The sequence below is a fragment of the Acipenser ruthenus genome, chromosome 17, assembly GCF_902713425.1.
Source record: "Acipenser ruthenus chromosome 17, fAciRut3.2 maternal haplotype, whole genome shotgun sequence".
Taxonomy (NCBI): domain Eukaryota; kingdom Metazoa; phylum Chordata; class Actinopteri; order Acipenseriformes; family Acipenseridae; genus Acipenser; species Acipenser ruthenus.
In genome coordinates, this window is record NC_081205.1 from 28,096,099 (window position 1) to 28,113,198 (window position 17,100).

General features: G+C 38.4%; 1 protein-coding gene across 1 annotated transcript; it reads right to left on the reverse strand.

Moving 5' to 3' along the window:
- Nucleotides 1–223: 223 nt before the first annotated feature.
- LOC117423671 (immunoglobulin superfamily member 10-like) lies at nucleotides 224–16,105 on the reverse strand. The gene is made up of 7 exons (XM_034039742.3): nucleotides 15,716–16,105; nucleotides 14,560–14,825; nucleotides 13,695–13,824; nucleotides 12,898–13,288; nucleotides 6,892–11,814; nucleotides 5,661–6,564; nucleotides 224–4,225 (listed from the first exon to the last, which is right to left on the reverse strand). Exons 2-7 carry the CDS (start codon nucleotides 14,760–14,762, stop codon nucleotides 2,314–2,316), a joined length of 8,463 nt encoding a protein of 2,820 aa, XP_033895633.2. The 5' UTR covers nucleotides 14,763–14,825; nucleotides 15,716–16,105; the 3' UTR covers nucleotides 224–2,313.
- Between the last annotated feature and the right edge of the window lie 995 nt (nucleotides 16,106–17,100).

A 17,100-nucleotide genomic window follows, 5' to 3' on the forward strand; every position in this document is an offset into this window, starting at 1 on the left:
GGAATAGAATTTATAGTTATTGTTAAAAACATAAATCAGTAAATACATAGAAATAATAATAATAAAAAAAAAAACATTTGTAATTTACAGAAGCACTTTCTAGAACAAAATCTTGTAAAAAATGAACATTTCTTCTCGGTATTGTTAAAAAAATAAGGCTTGGTTGTGTAAAATATAGTATTTATGTTTGTAAGATGCTACAAAAATAATAATAAAAAAATGTCAACGCTAATATTGAGTTGTGTGTTATTTATACTTTTCTTTTTAAGTGGGCATATTGTTTTGTGGGCCTACATAATATAACAAGATTTAAAACATAATATAAAATATATAATACATAAAATTTTTATTGTGAATATTGTTTTCTTATTTTAAAAAGGATACATGTTCCAGATTTGAGTTGAGTTTTAAAAAATGTGGCTGAATTTTAACTACAGTTACCGGTGTGCCATAAGGTTATTTTTTTATGCATGCTGGTTACTGTCAAGAAAATAATAAGTTTGCCCTCCAGTTTTACTCCCATGTTACATTTTGACAGATGAACTGTCTTTCATCAGCAGGCAAAAATCACAATAAGAATGTCATCCACATCCACAGACGTTTCACTCGCTGTCTAACTCGGATGTTTGCCTGCTCTGTTCTTTTTGGACTTCAGAGGTGATTTTTTCCTTAAATAAATGGAGCACATGTGCTCTTCAGTTTAGCCTCTGCCAGACGTCAGTTAATCATGAGTTCTTAAAATCACGGCACTCTGGAACAAATGAACTACCTAGCCCAGACTATAGTAATGAAGGCAAAAACAGTATTCTTGCCTCTCATTTAGTATAACTCAACAGTTCCCTCGTTTGTTTTCCAGAATCACACATACAGTAAAGAACATGTAGAAAAAGAGGTGGGAAACTCATGCCTCACATCGTGGGAATGTACTGAAAATGTAAGGATGTCATGCACCTTCTATGGTTTATTAACTGCAGCAAATTAGTCCAATGCAAAATTGGACGTTACACTGGGTGGCAGTGTGATGTGTGAATGAAACAGAAGCCTTCTAGTGGTTGTGATGACTGGTCATGTATAGTCAATGTTACCGCTGTAAGTAATACTGCTTGTCTGGTATTTTAATGCCATGTGAAATTGGCTTTCTAATTTATAGCCAGATGAACTCACTAGGCATAGTATTTATGCTAAACATGCATTGGGGCTAAAAGGGGACACAGATGGGCAACACGACAAAGCTGTTTTGTTTTCATGATTTAAGACTGGAAATAAAGCATGGTTTGGCTTTTCCTAAAGGCCCACATGGATGCTGGTGGTAGGTAGGAGTTAAAAGATTTTGCCAAAGAAAATGCCTGTGAGCTGTCAAAAATGTATCCTATAGCATGAAAACCCAATCTAATGAACCAAGTGTGGTGCTACAGTAAGTCTTCAGAGGTTGTGTCTGAAATGCAATCGGACAGCTAAGAAGAAGCTCAAATGGTTTGATTCTATTTTATTGTTTCATTTGCTTTTATTTATTTTTTATTCATGTAGGCAATGGCAAATTGTCAGGCTGGGTAACAATATCCTTGGCTGTGTCTGTTGATCCTGCCATTAGGGTGCCCATCAGATACGGTCATCCATGCTGTTGCCCCAAGGACATGATTTTCACACAGTCAAATGTATACTGTACAATGATATCTCATGCAGTTCTGTGGTATGCCATGCTGGTATGGCTAGGTGTAGCTCCTAGACTGAAACATTTTAAACAAGGCATTTCTCAAGTAGCTTTAGGTAGAACAGAGGACCCCCTCCTTGTTACCAACCAAATGTTGGACCAATCCATTTACCAGGGTAGGTGTCAGAGCAAACTACCAGAATTCAAAATACAGGGGTGGGCCAGTATCAAGTAGTGCAAATCATTATGGGAGCTACAATTTTTTAACCAGGGGGGACCAATGCAACAATACCCTCAGGTACAAAATCCTCCATTAAACATGATATTTCAAATCACAATGCTCACTGATTTCTACCAGAGCATGTTTTAATGCTGGAAAAATGCTATACAAATAGAGTAATAAAAGGTACAGTAATATACTCTGTATTTACAAAATTGTCCACAAGTCGCTGCTTTTTATTTGAAACATATTTTTGGTATTCTGCTTTGCAATGCTGCTTTCTGTGGGTGGCTTCACCAGACCATGTAAGTTTCCACAAAATCCTTCTAGAAATCTATCAGTATCTCTGGCTATGTGGGAAACTTACAAAATGTTATTGGACAACAAGACAAATACTTAACAACAAACATTCTTTTTGTCGTGGTGTTTTTTTTTTTTTTTTTTAATACACAACTTGAATATATGTTATTTTCGAATCAGTGCCAAAATGATTCTTGGCTAAGCACTTGTATGTTCCTGAATCCGAAACACTTGGTTTCTGGATGACCAGCGTGCCCTGTGGATGTAGAAGCTCGCTGCCAGCGGGCCGGCCTTTGCCAGCCGTTGAAAGCACTGAGTGATCGGGCAGCTCCCACGTGATTTCGGGTTTGGGAATCCCAATTGCCACGCAGTTAAGATGAACAGCTGCCCCGGCCCTCGTGCGCACGCTCTGCGGTGGCCCGCTGGTAATGCGAGGTGGGTAGCCTATGATTATCACAGGCACTGTTATTGTAGCCTCCCCGCCGTCATTGTGTGCCTTACAAATGTAATTCCCTCTGTCGTGAACACCGGCATCTTGAATAACAAGAGTTCCGTTTTCAAGAAGAATATACTTCCCGTTTATCTGAGGTCTAGACAACATGTATCCACCTGGAACTGTCCAGCTTACTTTGGGTTTGGGACTACCCTCAGAGAGACAGTGAAGGAAAAGAGTCTGTCCACTGATACTTCTAATGAGCCCTTTTGGTTGAGTGAGGATGTATGGCTTCTGACCAACCTCCAGAACAATCAGTTTTTCAATATAGCCAACCTTGTTCCTGGCAGCACACCTGTACTTCCCAACATCGCTCTTACTGGGGTTGTAAATGATAAAGGTGCCATCTCTTCCCAGTTGGTACTTTGTAATCTTTTGACTGTTAGTAAACCTTGTCCCATTTGGCAGAAGCCAGATCATTTCTGGTGGAGGGTATCCATCAGCAGAACAATTTAAGATAGTGGTCTTACCAGTTCTTGCCATTACTTTCTCATTAAATGGGTTCTTGAACATGGGCCTCCTCAACATGTTGGTGATCTCTAACTGCACCACCATAACAGTCTCTCCTCCGTCATTACGAGCTACACATACAAACTCAGCTGTATCCGTCACTCTGACGTTGCGAATTTCCAATGTGCCGTTCCTGTGTACTATTATTCTACTACCATAGTATGGAGCTGTTAAGAAAATATTGTCCGGTATAATCCACATGACTTGTGGCGTTGGAGTTCCCTCAGCCTTGCAGTCAATTAGCTTTTTTGTGTGTTTCACTGCACTATCTTTAATGATGGTTTTGTTTCTGTACAATCCGTTTATAACTGGGGGATTGGCATCAACCTCAAGCTTGAAGACCTTTGTGTCATCTCCCGCAGTGTTTCGGGCTACACACAGATATTCACCAGAATCTGTCACCTTGAGATTACTGATAGCCAGCGAGCCATTTACATGCATCAGATGCCTGTCATTTGAAGCTGCAATCATGTTATTAGATGGCAAGAGCCACATTATCTTTGGCTTGGGCTCTCCCACTGCCTCGCAGTTGAACATCACCTTTGCCCCTGCTTCCACTTTCGCAAACGTATGGGCCGTGGTCCTGATGCGAGGAGCTGCTGTCACAATAGTGACGTGGACCTTCATCTCGTCTTTCCCAAGTGTATTTTCTGCATAACAAGTGTAGTCTCCTTCTTCGGCTACCCCGACCTTGTTTAGGTACAGGGTTCCGTTATGAAAGAGAACGTAGCGGCGTCTCCTGGTGCCACTGTCGTCAGCCTGCAGCACACTGTTTACCATCGTACCGTCCGGCAAACCCCATGTTATCTCGGGTTCGGGGGCTCCAGAAGCTCTGCAGTCTACTTTCAGGTCATTTCCGTATGGCACTTGTTTTTTTACGAATTGCTTGTATTCTATCTTTGCCGGCTTCATCGCAACAGTGGCTTTCATTAGCAGAAGATCATCTCCGATTTTGTTCCTGGCAACACAGAGGTAGTCCCCGGCGTCTTTTTCACTGACAGAATCGATAACTAAGGTGCCATTAAGATGCACGTGGATCCGGTTTCCCATCCTGGAAATAAATAGAATACAAATATAAGCAAGGTCAGGAACACCTGATTTTATGTCAAATGGTTTTCAGTATTTCCATAAACAATTGGAATTACTCATTCTTATTTTGAAATATTTATTAGATCTGTTTGAAGCTTTATTTATTATTTGTGGGTAGTTCAACAAAAATAATGTATTCTTAATCATTAATGGTTAGCTTCACAGACCCCAACTGGCACTAATCTAAGACAAACTCATATAAGGTAGCATCTAGGTTGTCCAAGATTAGTGCTAATCAGAGTCTTTGAAACAGTAAATAAAACATAACCTAAATGCTATCAATTCAAATATAAATATCAGTCATACATTAGGATAGACTGAAGAAGCCCACTAGTTTTGTATTAATAAATAAGTCTTCCATGTGTATAGGGTCTTACAATAAGTGTACTTTAGTTTACAGTGCATGGGGAAATTCCTTAAGATTAAAGGCTTCATTTTCTAACATACAATTTACTGAATGATCGGCTTGGAGCAGGCCAGCAGGTTTTGCACATTTGATTGTGCGTGCAGAGCAAGTAGAGCAGCAAATTCATTACTTAAATTGCAGGATACTAAGGTTCCCATGGTATTCTAACATTAGCATTGGAACTTTCAACATCAATTCCCCATCAATGAAATCTCCAGTAACTGAGAACACTGATCATCCTGATTAAGGAAACCATTTGAGGTAAGTCTGAAACATAATGGGACCATCTGTAAAATATTTTGATCCATGCATTTTACTAAAATGCATTTGAGTTATGAAGGTTTTACATTACAAATGGGTGGATAATGATGAAACACTTAAACATGGTTTGGTCATTACTTTGACTATTTCTGTTACACAGTATGTGTCTGTAAACATCAGAATTCTGAGCTTTGATTAGTGACATACAAATACAAAAAATATAGAGGTTATAATTGATACTCAAACATGTGTTTAACATTGAAAGGCTAGAATTCAGACCAAACAGTTTTAGACAGAGAAACCATTTGACATCTGCTAAAATGGAAATACACAGGTTTCTGAGGGATGATTGCTGCTGATGGGGAATGCATTATAAGTTATCTGCTGAACCTTGTCTCGTCCCAGTGGTTATTTTAAACAATAATGGAAAGCTTACTGATTCCCAACCACAGTGATTCAAATGTAAGCAGCACCTGATGAAATATGTCAACGCATCTTATGTAAACTAGGGAAAACATTTATCATGCCATTCAAATTCTTCCTAATCACTTCTTGTATCCTTTGTGCATCTCAAAGCACGACATGTGACAAAATATCCACATATAAAATTAATTAAATAAACCTTCACTTCCCATTGTAAACACTGTTTGAGATGATGGGAGATTGTATACAATACTTTCTGGAACTACGTGCTGTACCTTAGAAAGAATTCAAATAAAATGGACCTCACCTGTGCCACTGGTCTACAATAGCTTTTGAGGGTAATCTCCAAATGATTCGAGGTGTGGGATCTCCGACAGCTGAGCAGTTTAGCAATAACCTGTCTCCATAATTAAGGTCAGTTTGTTGATCCGATGCAGTCACTATTTTGGGCACAGTCTCCACCTGTTCCACCATCAAATTAACCACCCTTCTTTCTGAGCCAGTCGAACTTGTAGCAATACATTCGTAATTTCCGCTGTCAGAAGTGGCTAAGTTTTTGATGTAGAGAGTCCCGTTGGCAAATGCAAACAGTTTTGCATTGACATACTGCAAAGGTTTAACTTCAGTTCCATCAAACAGAACCCACCGCACTGTGGGCTGGGGATTTCCCTTGGCTGTACAGGGCAGCCTCAAATATTGCCCTATCTCTCCTTTCACATGTTGTCTTTTTTCTTCTATAATAACAGGAGGTGCAGCTACTACCTGCAGTCTGATTGTGGCTGTATCGGCTCCCGCTGGGTTGCTTGCCACACATTTGTAATGTCCTCTGTCATACACGCTAACATCCTTAATGGTTAAAGTCCCATCCGAATCCACTGAAACTCTGCTGTTTTCTGAAACGGGACCCCTGACAAACGTTTTGTTTGCAAGAATCCATGAGACAATAGGCGGTGGTCTTCCTTCTGCTTTGCATTTTATTATCACAGTGTTTCCAGAATGAGATTTCATTTCTCTCAGTTTAGGCTCCAGGATTCGTGAAGGATAAGCCACTACAGACAGTGTTACAAGAAGTTTGTCAGATCCATGCTGGTTTTCTGCTGTACAAAGGTACTGTCCACGGTCCTGAACATTTACATTCTGGATAGACAATGTCCCATTTTTAAAAACTTCAAATCTGTTCCCCCATTTGGCCTTCATAGTCAACGTCGTACCTAAAGGAGAGTTTAAAGAAATATACAAAAAAGATTAAAATGTATCCTTTTTTAACAATTTTCAAATAACAAGTTAATTCAATTTTTTTTTTTTTAAGATGATAAGCAAGTGTGGACGTAAACTAATTGGCACGGGAATTGAACAAGCTCCATGAACAGTTCCACTTTAATAATAGGAAATCATATCCAATAACCCTAATCATAACCAAATAACAAATATAAGTTATTTAACCCAAATAGATTAATTTGGTGAGCATATACAATTAATAAATTCAATTTTACAATGAATTTGTAAAGATAACATTTGGCATTCGTCTTGTTCTATACCTGAAGAAACTTTGGTCCAGGTTATTGTAGGAATAGGATTTGCAGAAGCTTCACATGGTACAAAGGCATCAGAGTTGGAAAGAACAGTGAAGCTGGCTGCATTCCCACCCACTATTCTGGGCTTTGATGGATGGTTATTTGGCAAAGGTTCCATGGCTATGATGTTAGAAGTTGATGTTTCCAATTCATTGTGTTTCTCATATCCATTAGCTATGGCATTTTCCGTGTCACTGCTAAAGGTAGGTGGGGCTTTTGTGTACCTCTGAGGGGCCTTTAGTATCGTCAGTGTGTTAATAGTTAAAGTCTTTCCTCTGTCTGTGGCCACAGGAAGTGGTTTCTGCCAGAACCTGCTAGTCCACCATGGGGTCACTTTTGTTGATGGAGAAGAAGTGGGTTTCTGTATATTTGGCCGAGGGAAATAACTCCCACTTCCATCGAGAGATTTTGTTTCTATAAAAGTAGCTGTAATTTGATTTGGCCTGGGTTTTATAAAATGTGAACTTTGTGTGGTTTTTGTTGATTTAGTAGACGGGATTCCTAAAATAGTTTTGACAGCACGAGTTGTAGTTTCAGGAGCACTTGTTTTGATAGTAGTTGTTTTTGTTGTAGATTTAGTAGTAGCTGTAGGTCTTGTAGTAGTTGCAGTCGTAGTAGGTTTGGTAGTTGTAGTAGTAGGTTTGGTAGTAGTTGTTGTAGGTTTGGTAGTTGTAGTAGTAGGTTTGGTAGGTGTAGTAACAGCTTTGGTAGTTGTAGTAGGTTTGGTAGTAGTTGATGTTTGGACTGTAGTTGTAGTTTTGGTCATAGTTGTAGGTTTCACAGTAGTTGTAGTAAAATATGCCTTAGGAGATCTGGTGCTGCTGGTGGTGGTTTTCATTGTAGTGGGAGCCTCTTTTTTCCTAAATGGAACTGCTGTGCTATGTTGGGTCATTACTGTGTTTTTATTTGGTCTTCGGCGGCGAAGTCCCTTTCTTCTAAAAGGTACAATTTGCTTTCTGTTGGTGGTTGAAGTGGTTTTGGCGGGGCTGCTAGCTGTTGTACTAGTGAAAGTAAATATTTTGGGCTTGGATATTGCAGCTGTAGTCTTTACAGAGGTAACAGCTGGGAGCAGGTCTAAGACTGTATGTTCTTCAGACCCTGAAGAAAAGTCAGGTGAGGTTGCTGAAGACTCCATGACTGCAGTCTTTGACAAAGGTGAAGCAATGACTCTGGTTGCCGGCTGTATTTCTGTAATCATAGAAGACCCTGGAGAATAATAAGTCAAGGAAGCTGTGGATTGAATCACAGTAGTATGATCAATAGCTCCTGACATTGTTGGTGAAGGTGAAGCTAGGATTCTAGTTGCTGGTGGTGTTTCAGTAGTTGTTGGAACCCCTGAAGTGTAATCAGGCAAGAAAGGCGAAGATTGAACGGCAGCACTATTATCAATAACAAGGGACAAAGTTGTCAAAGGCGGGGCTTGGACTTTAATTGATGGTTGACTTTCAGTGGTAAAAGAAGACCCGGAAGAATAATCTGAGGAGGTTGCTGAAGACTCAATGACTGCAGTCTGGCTAATAGCTGGTGCCAGAGTCATCAAAGGCGGGGCTAGGAATTTTTTTGATGGTGGACTTTCAGTGATAAAAGTAGACCCAGAAGCATAATCCGATGAGGTTAATGAGGACTGAATGACCGAAGACTGGTCAATAGCTGTCGTCAAAGTTGTAAAAGGTGGGGCTAGGGATTCACTTGTGGGCAGTGCGACTGTCATTTGTGCTGGTGCTGTGGTAGTGGTGTTTTTTGCTGGCGTCATTTTTGTGGCGGTCACTGGTCGTACTGGTTTGTGCAATCTCTTAAGCAGTTCCTTTTGACTATGTTTGTTTCCAAAAAGTTTATTCCAAGGAATTTTCCCTCGAATAAACCTAGAGGACGTTGTGGTAGCTTGGGTGGTGGTGGAGTAGAGTCTGTCAGCTTTGCTGGTACTGACTGATGTCATAACATGTTCTTTGGTTCGGTCAGGTGGAGCAAAGGTAGGAGTTATAAGTGATCTTTGTGGTTCTGTTGGTTTGGTAGTTGTTTTAGATTTATTGTATGCAGAATTATACTGACTATCATTTTTTGATGAGGGTTTGACCACACTGATAGGATCTTTAGCCTTTCTGCTAGCTTCAGTGGTATTGGTTCCAGTTTTTTCAGGACCTGGTTCAACAATCCCCGGTGGAGCATTGGTTATATGATACTCACATTTTGTAGTTAGCTCAATAGATACAGGAGTGGTAGCATTATCTTTTTCAGATATTGCAGAACCTTTGTTTGGCTTCACAAACGTATGTAAGTATGCATGTATATCTGGAATTTTGTTTGGTCTGACAATTCTGCGCCTACCAGGGAACTTTCTTATTTTGCCAGAACGCTGCTTACTTACAGAAGGATTCGAAGTGTCACCTCTAATGATCTGAATCTGTTGATGGGAGATGATAGTAGATCCTACAGGCAGTCGAGGGGATGTTATCTTCTGCATGGTATGAAACGTTATCTCGTCTCGTTCACCTTGAGCAGTTGTGATGGCTGTGACAGATTTCTTCTGACTAGATTCTGTTGAAACTTTAACTGGAATTTCTGGCAAAGGTCCAGGCTTTGCAATAGTTAATTCTGGTATTGCTATATTGTGTGCCTTTCTACTTAATAAAGGCTGAACAGATGTTGAGATTTTCGGATATTCATTAGGTCCACCTGAAAATGTTAGCTGCACTCCAGTACTTGACTCGGTGACTTTTGATTTCACTGTAGCAGGTTGGGTTAAGGGTCCTTTAGTGATGTGTCCATATGCATATAACCCAATGTTAGACACTTTTGTTGTTGATAAAGGCTGAACTGTGGTTGAGGTTTTGAGATAAGTATTTGATTCACCTGAAAATGCTGATTGCATTTCAGAGCTGGAGTCTGTTATTATGGATTTCACCGTCGCAGGTTGAGATAAGGGTCTTTCATTGATTTGTCCATACGTATATACTTTATTTACTTTAGGAATGATAGTTGTGTATGGTGTTGTTGGCTTTGAAGATGTATGTGCATTATTCTCATTTCCATAACTACTCATTGTCACAGGGGTGCTTGGCATCTCTACTGACAGTTCATGTGTTTCAGGATACACAACAGCTGTCTCCTCAGAATTAGTTTCTATGGTAGTTAAAACACTGTTGGGTATCTTTGTTGTAATTATTAAAAACTCATCCTCAGCTAAGACCTCTCGTGAGGTTTCTTCTCCATCCCCTGATAAGTTTGAATAGCTCTTTGTAGATGGCTTGTCTGTCATTTTTTCATTTCGACTTTGGGCTGCTTTATTATTTTTAGCCTTTGCTATGAATTGTGCAAAGCGCTGAGGGTCTACTTTCCTGGCTGAATTATTAAATGTTCTCCTGTTTCCCCAGACTCTCCTATTGCTTGACAAGCCGTTTTTCCTATGAAGTGAAGTTCTGTCTTGTGTTTCCCTTTGTGTAGGATACACTCTGTTTGAAGTTAAAGTTCTAGATTCTTGCCTGGTTTTAAGGGATGTGCTTGGAGATAGTTCCTTATAATCTGTTTTGGTTTCCTCTGAGGCAGGATCACCCTCATTTCCTGACCCCTCGCCTTCTGATAGATACTTATTGTCCACCTTTAATGTAGTTTCCCGGCTAGGAATGTCTGCAAGCAATATTTTGGAAGATAAAATGTCAACTCCATAGTGATTTGATGCAAGGCATCTATAAAAACCACGGTCTCTTTCAGTTATCCCCTGAATTCCTAACGTGCCATTTTGATGAAGTTTTTTATTTCCTAATGACTTGTCTAGCACAGTATGATCTGGTAATATCCAGTTAATAGATGCTTCAGGAATGCCAACAGATCCACATGGAAGAAACAGACTTTCTCCAAGAGCTCTGGACATCTGAGCACCATTGACATCTATCTCTTCCACATCTGGATTCAAAACGGTAATCCTAAAGGCAAGCACGTCTGCATCTAGGTAATTTGTTGCTATGCAGCGATACAATCCTGTCTCAGAACTGTCCGCTGCCTTTAATGTAAATCTGCCAGACGTAGTAATTATAATCCTCCCGTCTTCACTACTGTAAGGTGCACGCACTTTGCTACCATCGGGCATAATCCATTCAATTGCAGGCTTGGGTTCCCCAAAGGCTTGGCAGTCCAGTTCCACTGTGCCACCTATCAAAACCGAGTGCTCTGTTTTTGTAGTGTTATCTTTCTTTATCATGGCCCAGGTGTATTTGTGGGGTTTATTTTCGATGTTCATTTGAATGTCACTTGCATATTTGATATGAAGTGTACTGAATGTAGTTGTTGTCCTGTCTAATTGCAACGTAAACTGTCCTTGCATCAGCCATATAGGATCTGCTTTGACTTCTGCTTCTATGCCACTAAAGACGGCTTCTTCATCATCTTCTTTTTGTTGATACTTGTAACTTATATATGGTGTTTTAGTAAGCATCAAACCTCTTGAAAGCGTCATGGGTAAGTCACTGTACATGGCCAGTATCCTCCAGAGCTGCTGGATGTGCTCATAGTCAATATTACAAACCAAATACGTGGAGAAAGATGCACTTAAAAATGTGACATCATCCTTCTCATCTACGGATAATCCTTTTAATTCCCTGGGTCTTTGGACAGAGCAGACCACACTTGCATCATTTTCTGACTGATCTGTCATATTCAGGACCATAGATCCAATTGGTGCAATAAAGTCCTTGGAAGAAACTGGAGTGAAGTCTCCTTCATCTAAGGAAATATTCTTCTGTTTAAGGTGAGGATCTATCGCAGGTTTGAAGCAGGCCAAGGTTGACAAGGGAAGACGTGACATATCTTTGCCTTTAGATGCAACAGGTGTTTCACATATGGGACACTGAAAACCACTGGCGTATGATCTGTCTCGTTTGCACTTCAGCACTCCTAAAAAGGAAAAAAATAAAATGTATTTAATTGTATCACAGAGGAAATAGAAACAGCCTTTTTAACATCTTTAATTGCTCTCTGCTCCCCGGGGATTACAGTCCAGGTTTTGACAACCTTTAACATTATTTTTGCAGGATTAGAATCCGAGCTTCACCAAGGAGTCAGCATTTAACCTACAACTACTCCTCCCCCTCTCCACACAAACCGTCTCCTACACCCACCTCACGCATATATCTAACCACATTCCTACATACCTACAGTACATAAATACTTATGGGCTACCAACTGGACACAAATAAGTACCGTATTCCTTCGAATTTAAGACGCCCTCGAATTTAAGAATCAGCCCAAACTTACCACCCTCAATTTGAGGAAAAAATAAAATATCAAATATGCATCTACAAAGATACAACCTCAATTACGCTGTCGTATCGTACAAAACTGACACGAAACAGTGTTGTTGTAGATTAATCACAGAGCTCGTTTATCATGCTACGCACTGTATAATACTTAAGATGGCGCCTCTGTTGTACACACACCACCACTCACTTACGGCATCATGCATCCTGGCAACAGCAAGCACGACACAACACTCCATGGCATCAGGCAACATGTAACCAAGCAACCACAACAGCACTGAACTGTTGCTTGGCATGTCAAAAAATACAGGGGTCTGATCAGCATTTCTAATCTTTCCAAGCTGGTAGTGTTTGTTAGAAATGCTGAAATTGTAAATGTTTCTCTTGGAATTCCTCAGGAAGCTTTGTTTGTTTTTCCTCAGCAGTAAGTCACGTTGCTGCTTGTGTATTCGGTTAGTCACGTCTTTTGTTGGTGATTATTAATATATGCATCTCTATACTGTACTCGAATTTAAGACGCAGGCTATTTTTGAGAAGCAAAAAATGGTTAAAAAAAAATTTGAAGGAATATGTTTACATTACTGCCCCGAGTGAAATTAATTACTTAAACAACTACTAGGTGTGCGTCACAAATGATCTGCACCAATAAGAAATAACCTTATTAAATTATCATCCTCATTTTTCTCATGCTTAAGAAAATGACTTTCGTTTTCAGTTTTACCTGGTTTTTCTTCCACCCATTTCACAAACCATTCCATGTTACAGTGACAGGCCCATGGGTTTCCATGTAGATAGACGCTCTCGAGGTCTGGAACGTAAGAAAAGATTTCAGGCGGTAGGCTGCTCAGGGCGTTGTCTGAGAGGTAAATGTTTTTGATGGAAGATGTTTTGAAGATCTGAATGTAACACAGGGTAACAAAGGTATCAGGGTGAAGCTGTCGGATCGCGTTCCCTTCCAGGTGAACCAGTTTTAATGATGTAAGTCCATAGAAGGCTTCAGGGTTAATAAACTCAATGTTGTTGTGATCCATTTGGAGCCTTATTAGGCCTTGAAGACCATGGAAAGTGTACTTGTTCAGTTCTTTGACTTTATTGTAACTCATCTTCAGGATCTGAAATAATAAAATACAACACTGTTTAAACAAGAGGTTTGATTGAAACATGCTTTTCTTTGGCCTTTATTATGCCTTTTCTCATGTTTTATCATACGAATCTCTCCTCATTTAGGCATGGTCAAATATACAATTTTGACAGGCACTTTTGTTAATGCTATTCTGTTTTTTTCAGTTTATTGCTACTATAATAGAGTTAATGTTGGATTTCATTACAAGCCAATAGACCTATTATTGGTCAGTGTTTTTTAGTGTGTTATGCCTAGGAACAAGAAAATGAAGTTCTTGCATATAAATATAGGGGAGGATGGAAAAATTGGGTACAAATAGGGGCTCCAATTAATTTTGTAGGCTCCGCCTCCTGAACTACACAAAGGCTAAAGTATAATATATATATTTACATTACCTGTAAAGACTGCAGATCACTGAATGTCTTGTCTGCTATCGTTTGGATTGCATTACTGTGCAGCATTAACAACTCCAGATGCTTAAGTCCAGAAAAATAATTTTCTTTTAATTGTATTAAACTGTTGTACCTGAAAGAAAATATTATAAATAGTATTATTTTACATTTATTAATGCAAAAAAGCAAATAAAGACAATGCATTTGTATATAATACAATTAATTTATATAAACCAATATAAATATATGGTAAACACAGTATGACAACAAAAGAAACCAATCCTATTTTGATGTGAAAAGCAAAAGCAATTTTTCACAGAGATATTAAAAGAAGTTAACAATATTCTAATAACAATATAAAACTAGATAATATACTGGTTTTTTTTGTAATTGAGTTGTTTCTTGCTATTCTTTCTTTTAGTTTTTTTGTGTTTGTTTTAAGATGTATTTTCTACACTCCAAATAGGTCCCAAAACGTTTTCAAAGTGCAATAAAACCACATCACAAAACCATCAACCATCACAATTCATCACCAATAGTATTGAGCATTGCCTGGCAGTCTCAAAAAGACGCCAATGATTGCGTGTGAATGGAGAAGGAACTGCTCCCTCAAGTCGCACAGGTTTGAGGCATTCTCTCGGGTAACGTGGAGAACCTGACCTTGCCACTGCCTGTGTTAAACCGACATTGTGGTAAATAGAGAAGACTTCAGTCTCCAGTGCTGCTAATCCAATAACTTTCCAGAAACTCGACATTTAATCATAAAGCAAACAAAAAGCGCTTTATTCGTTAGAGAAACGAACCTTCACAAAAGTGAAGTCAGTAATCAATACCTACAATAATTATATTTTACAGAAGCTGGACTTACCCAAGGTTGATGCGCTCCACGTTTTGCTGAATTTCCTCAGGTATGGATGTCAAATATCTAAATGTACAGTGCACTTCAGTCGCAACATAACAAGCACATGACTTGGGGCAGGCGCTGCTTTTTGGAAGTATCCCAGTCCAAAAACATAAAAACGCCAGTAACCTCCACCGCAAGCAGAAACGTCCTTTGCTGAAAACATTCATCCTGGTGAAAGGGCTTTTAGATCACCATTAGACAGTATTTACATTGCCAAGTATCGGTGTAACCTTGTGGTAAAAGAAAAAAAAATGCACGTTTAAAAGAAACAAATTAATTAACATGGTTAGAGGTTCACTCTTGGCATTTAGAGCGAAAATGAAAAGAACTAACATGACCGCTAAGAACGAATTAAAAGCTGACCAGGCTAGACCAGTGGTGGTTGGTGGAATTCTCAACTGGACATTGGAACAGAATTGGATTTAAGTACCGTAATGAAACTCTTAATAAAAAAAAAAAAAAAAAAACAGACAATGAAGAACATATGGGTCTGTTTTTTTAATGCTGTCTATATGGCAGCGGTAGTTAGTGTCTGGTGTTGATGAAATCATTGAAAGCTAGAGTGGCACATGGAGTTACAGCACAAACTGTTACAAACAGCACTCGGCTGCCAGAATGGATCCATTAGAATGTGTCCATCCGATCACCGCTGCCGATAAGTATCCCGAGACATTGGAAGCAGTATGCACTTTTGTAATTATGTCCTATAAAAAGTGCTCCAGAGAGACACTACTGGCCAATTATTGTTATGTATTACCTGTGACTATATCGAGCAAAGTATACATGGTGTATTGAGTAGTCATATATATATATATATATATATATATATATATATATATATATATATATATATATATATATGTATGAAGTTTATTTATTTTTTCTTTACCTTTGTCTTGATGAAGTGGATTTTATTAATAATAATAATAATAATAATAATAATAATAATAATAATAATAATAATAATAATAATAATAATAATAATATAGTACTACAACATTTTTAAAATAAGTTATGGTATATTGCAGTAAACCTTTTGTTTTAAAATTATGCCGTCAGCAGTTTTTTTTTAAAGAAAAAATCATATATCAAACATACAGTAATAGTAAGGGTTACTTACAGCTTTGCAGAGTTGCCAGATGGCTAACAATGTGAGCATCCTATAATAAAAAATACACTTTTCTTGTGATGAGGAAACACTTTCAAAACTCCAGGACCAATGCAAACACTCGTTTTACTAGAAATGATAACCTGCTTGTCAGTCCCAAAGTTACCCCAGCTATATTTAAGTGCAACTAGCAGTAAATGCTTAAACATGTGAGTAGGCTTATACTGCCAGTTAGTTCCCACCCACTCCAGTCTCTTGTCTGCTCCAATTCATGCTCATGTTCGTGGGGTATGGTCCAGACACTTTGCAACGCCGTTAAAATATCTTTAAAATACCTACAATTTCATTTCGTTTACAAGTTTATCTTTCCATCGTCTTTTCGATTCCGCTGGTCACTTCGTTTCTTTTTTTATTTTCTTTATCTGATATTAATAATCTGTACAGACTATTCCACTCCAGTCTTTTTTAGGCTTCCTTGAAAAGCTCTCCCTCTCCCCCCTCTCTCCGTTCCCCCCGCCCGCTCTCTTTCTCCCCCTTTTCCATTCATGTTCGAAAAGAGTTGAGGAGCCCATCTTAGTTTCTGAAAACATTTGGAAATATCCCAGCATACATAAAACCAGTAGGAAATAATCAAAATAAACGGACATGTTTTACTGATCACAATGAAGTGTGAGGATTTTGATGACAGGATTGATAATGAACAATCTGTCTACAGTAAGATAGACCCTCTTAAAATACGATACCTGGTCATTCTATGGCTCTTCAAATGTTTAGAAACAATTTGTATTTCTAGTATACAGTGAAATGTTGATAGTTACCACTAACGATGTTAATCGCTGTATATATATATATTATGTAAATAATCATATATAAAGACCATCAGTCTACAGACAGTAGCTGGGCAGAACCCCTCCTTAATATATATTTGCTATATGTAATTAAACTATAATTTTAAAACATTTTTTTACACCAAAGTGTAAATTGCACACTTAAAATAATATAAACAAAATACTAGTTTATGTACAGTTCTAAAACTTTTTGTAAATAATTGTTATACATTGTTTCAGTGTACAAAAATGAAGAAAAAAAAAGAAACTTTTTTTAAAAATTTAATTTATATACACCAAAAGCCCTTATACTATGGGGTGCCATGTGTAAAAACTCAAATCTTGTATTTTTCCCCCAGATTTAACTTAAATCTTGTATCCCCCCCCCCCCCCCATTAATACATTTTGTGAAAATAAATAAATATGTTTTTAAATGTGTACATTCAGATATAATTTAGTAATCTTAAAATATTTAGAAAGTTTTCAACATTTAAATGTTAAATCTTTAATTAAAAACAAACAAACAAAAAAAGATAGCAGGGTCATAATGAAGTGGTCAGACTGTGCTAC

Coding starts and splice junctions, on each gene's coding strand:
- LOC117423671 (XM_034039742.3), bottom strand. CDS start 14,762: ATGAATGTTTTCAGCAAAGGACGTTTCTGCTTGCGGTGGAGGTTACTG. Junction 13,825..14,559: donor GTGGAGCGCATCAACCTTGG/GTAAGTCCAGCT, acceptor ATTTTCTTTCAG/GTACAACAGTTTAATACAAT. Junction 6,565..6,891: donor CTGGACCAAAGTTTCTTCAG/GTATAGAACAAG, acceptor ACTCTCCTTTAG/GTACGACGTTGACTATGAAG.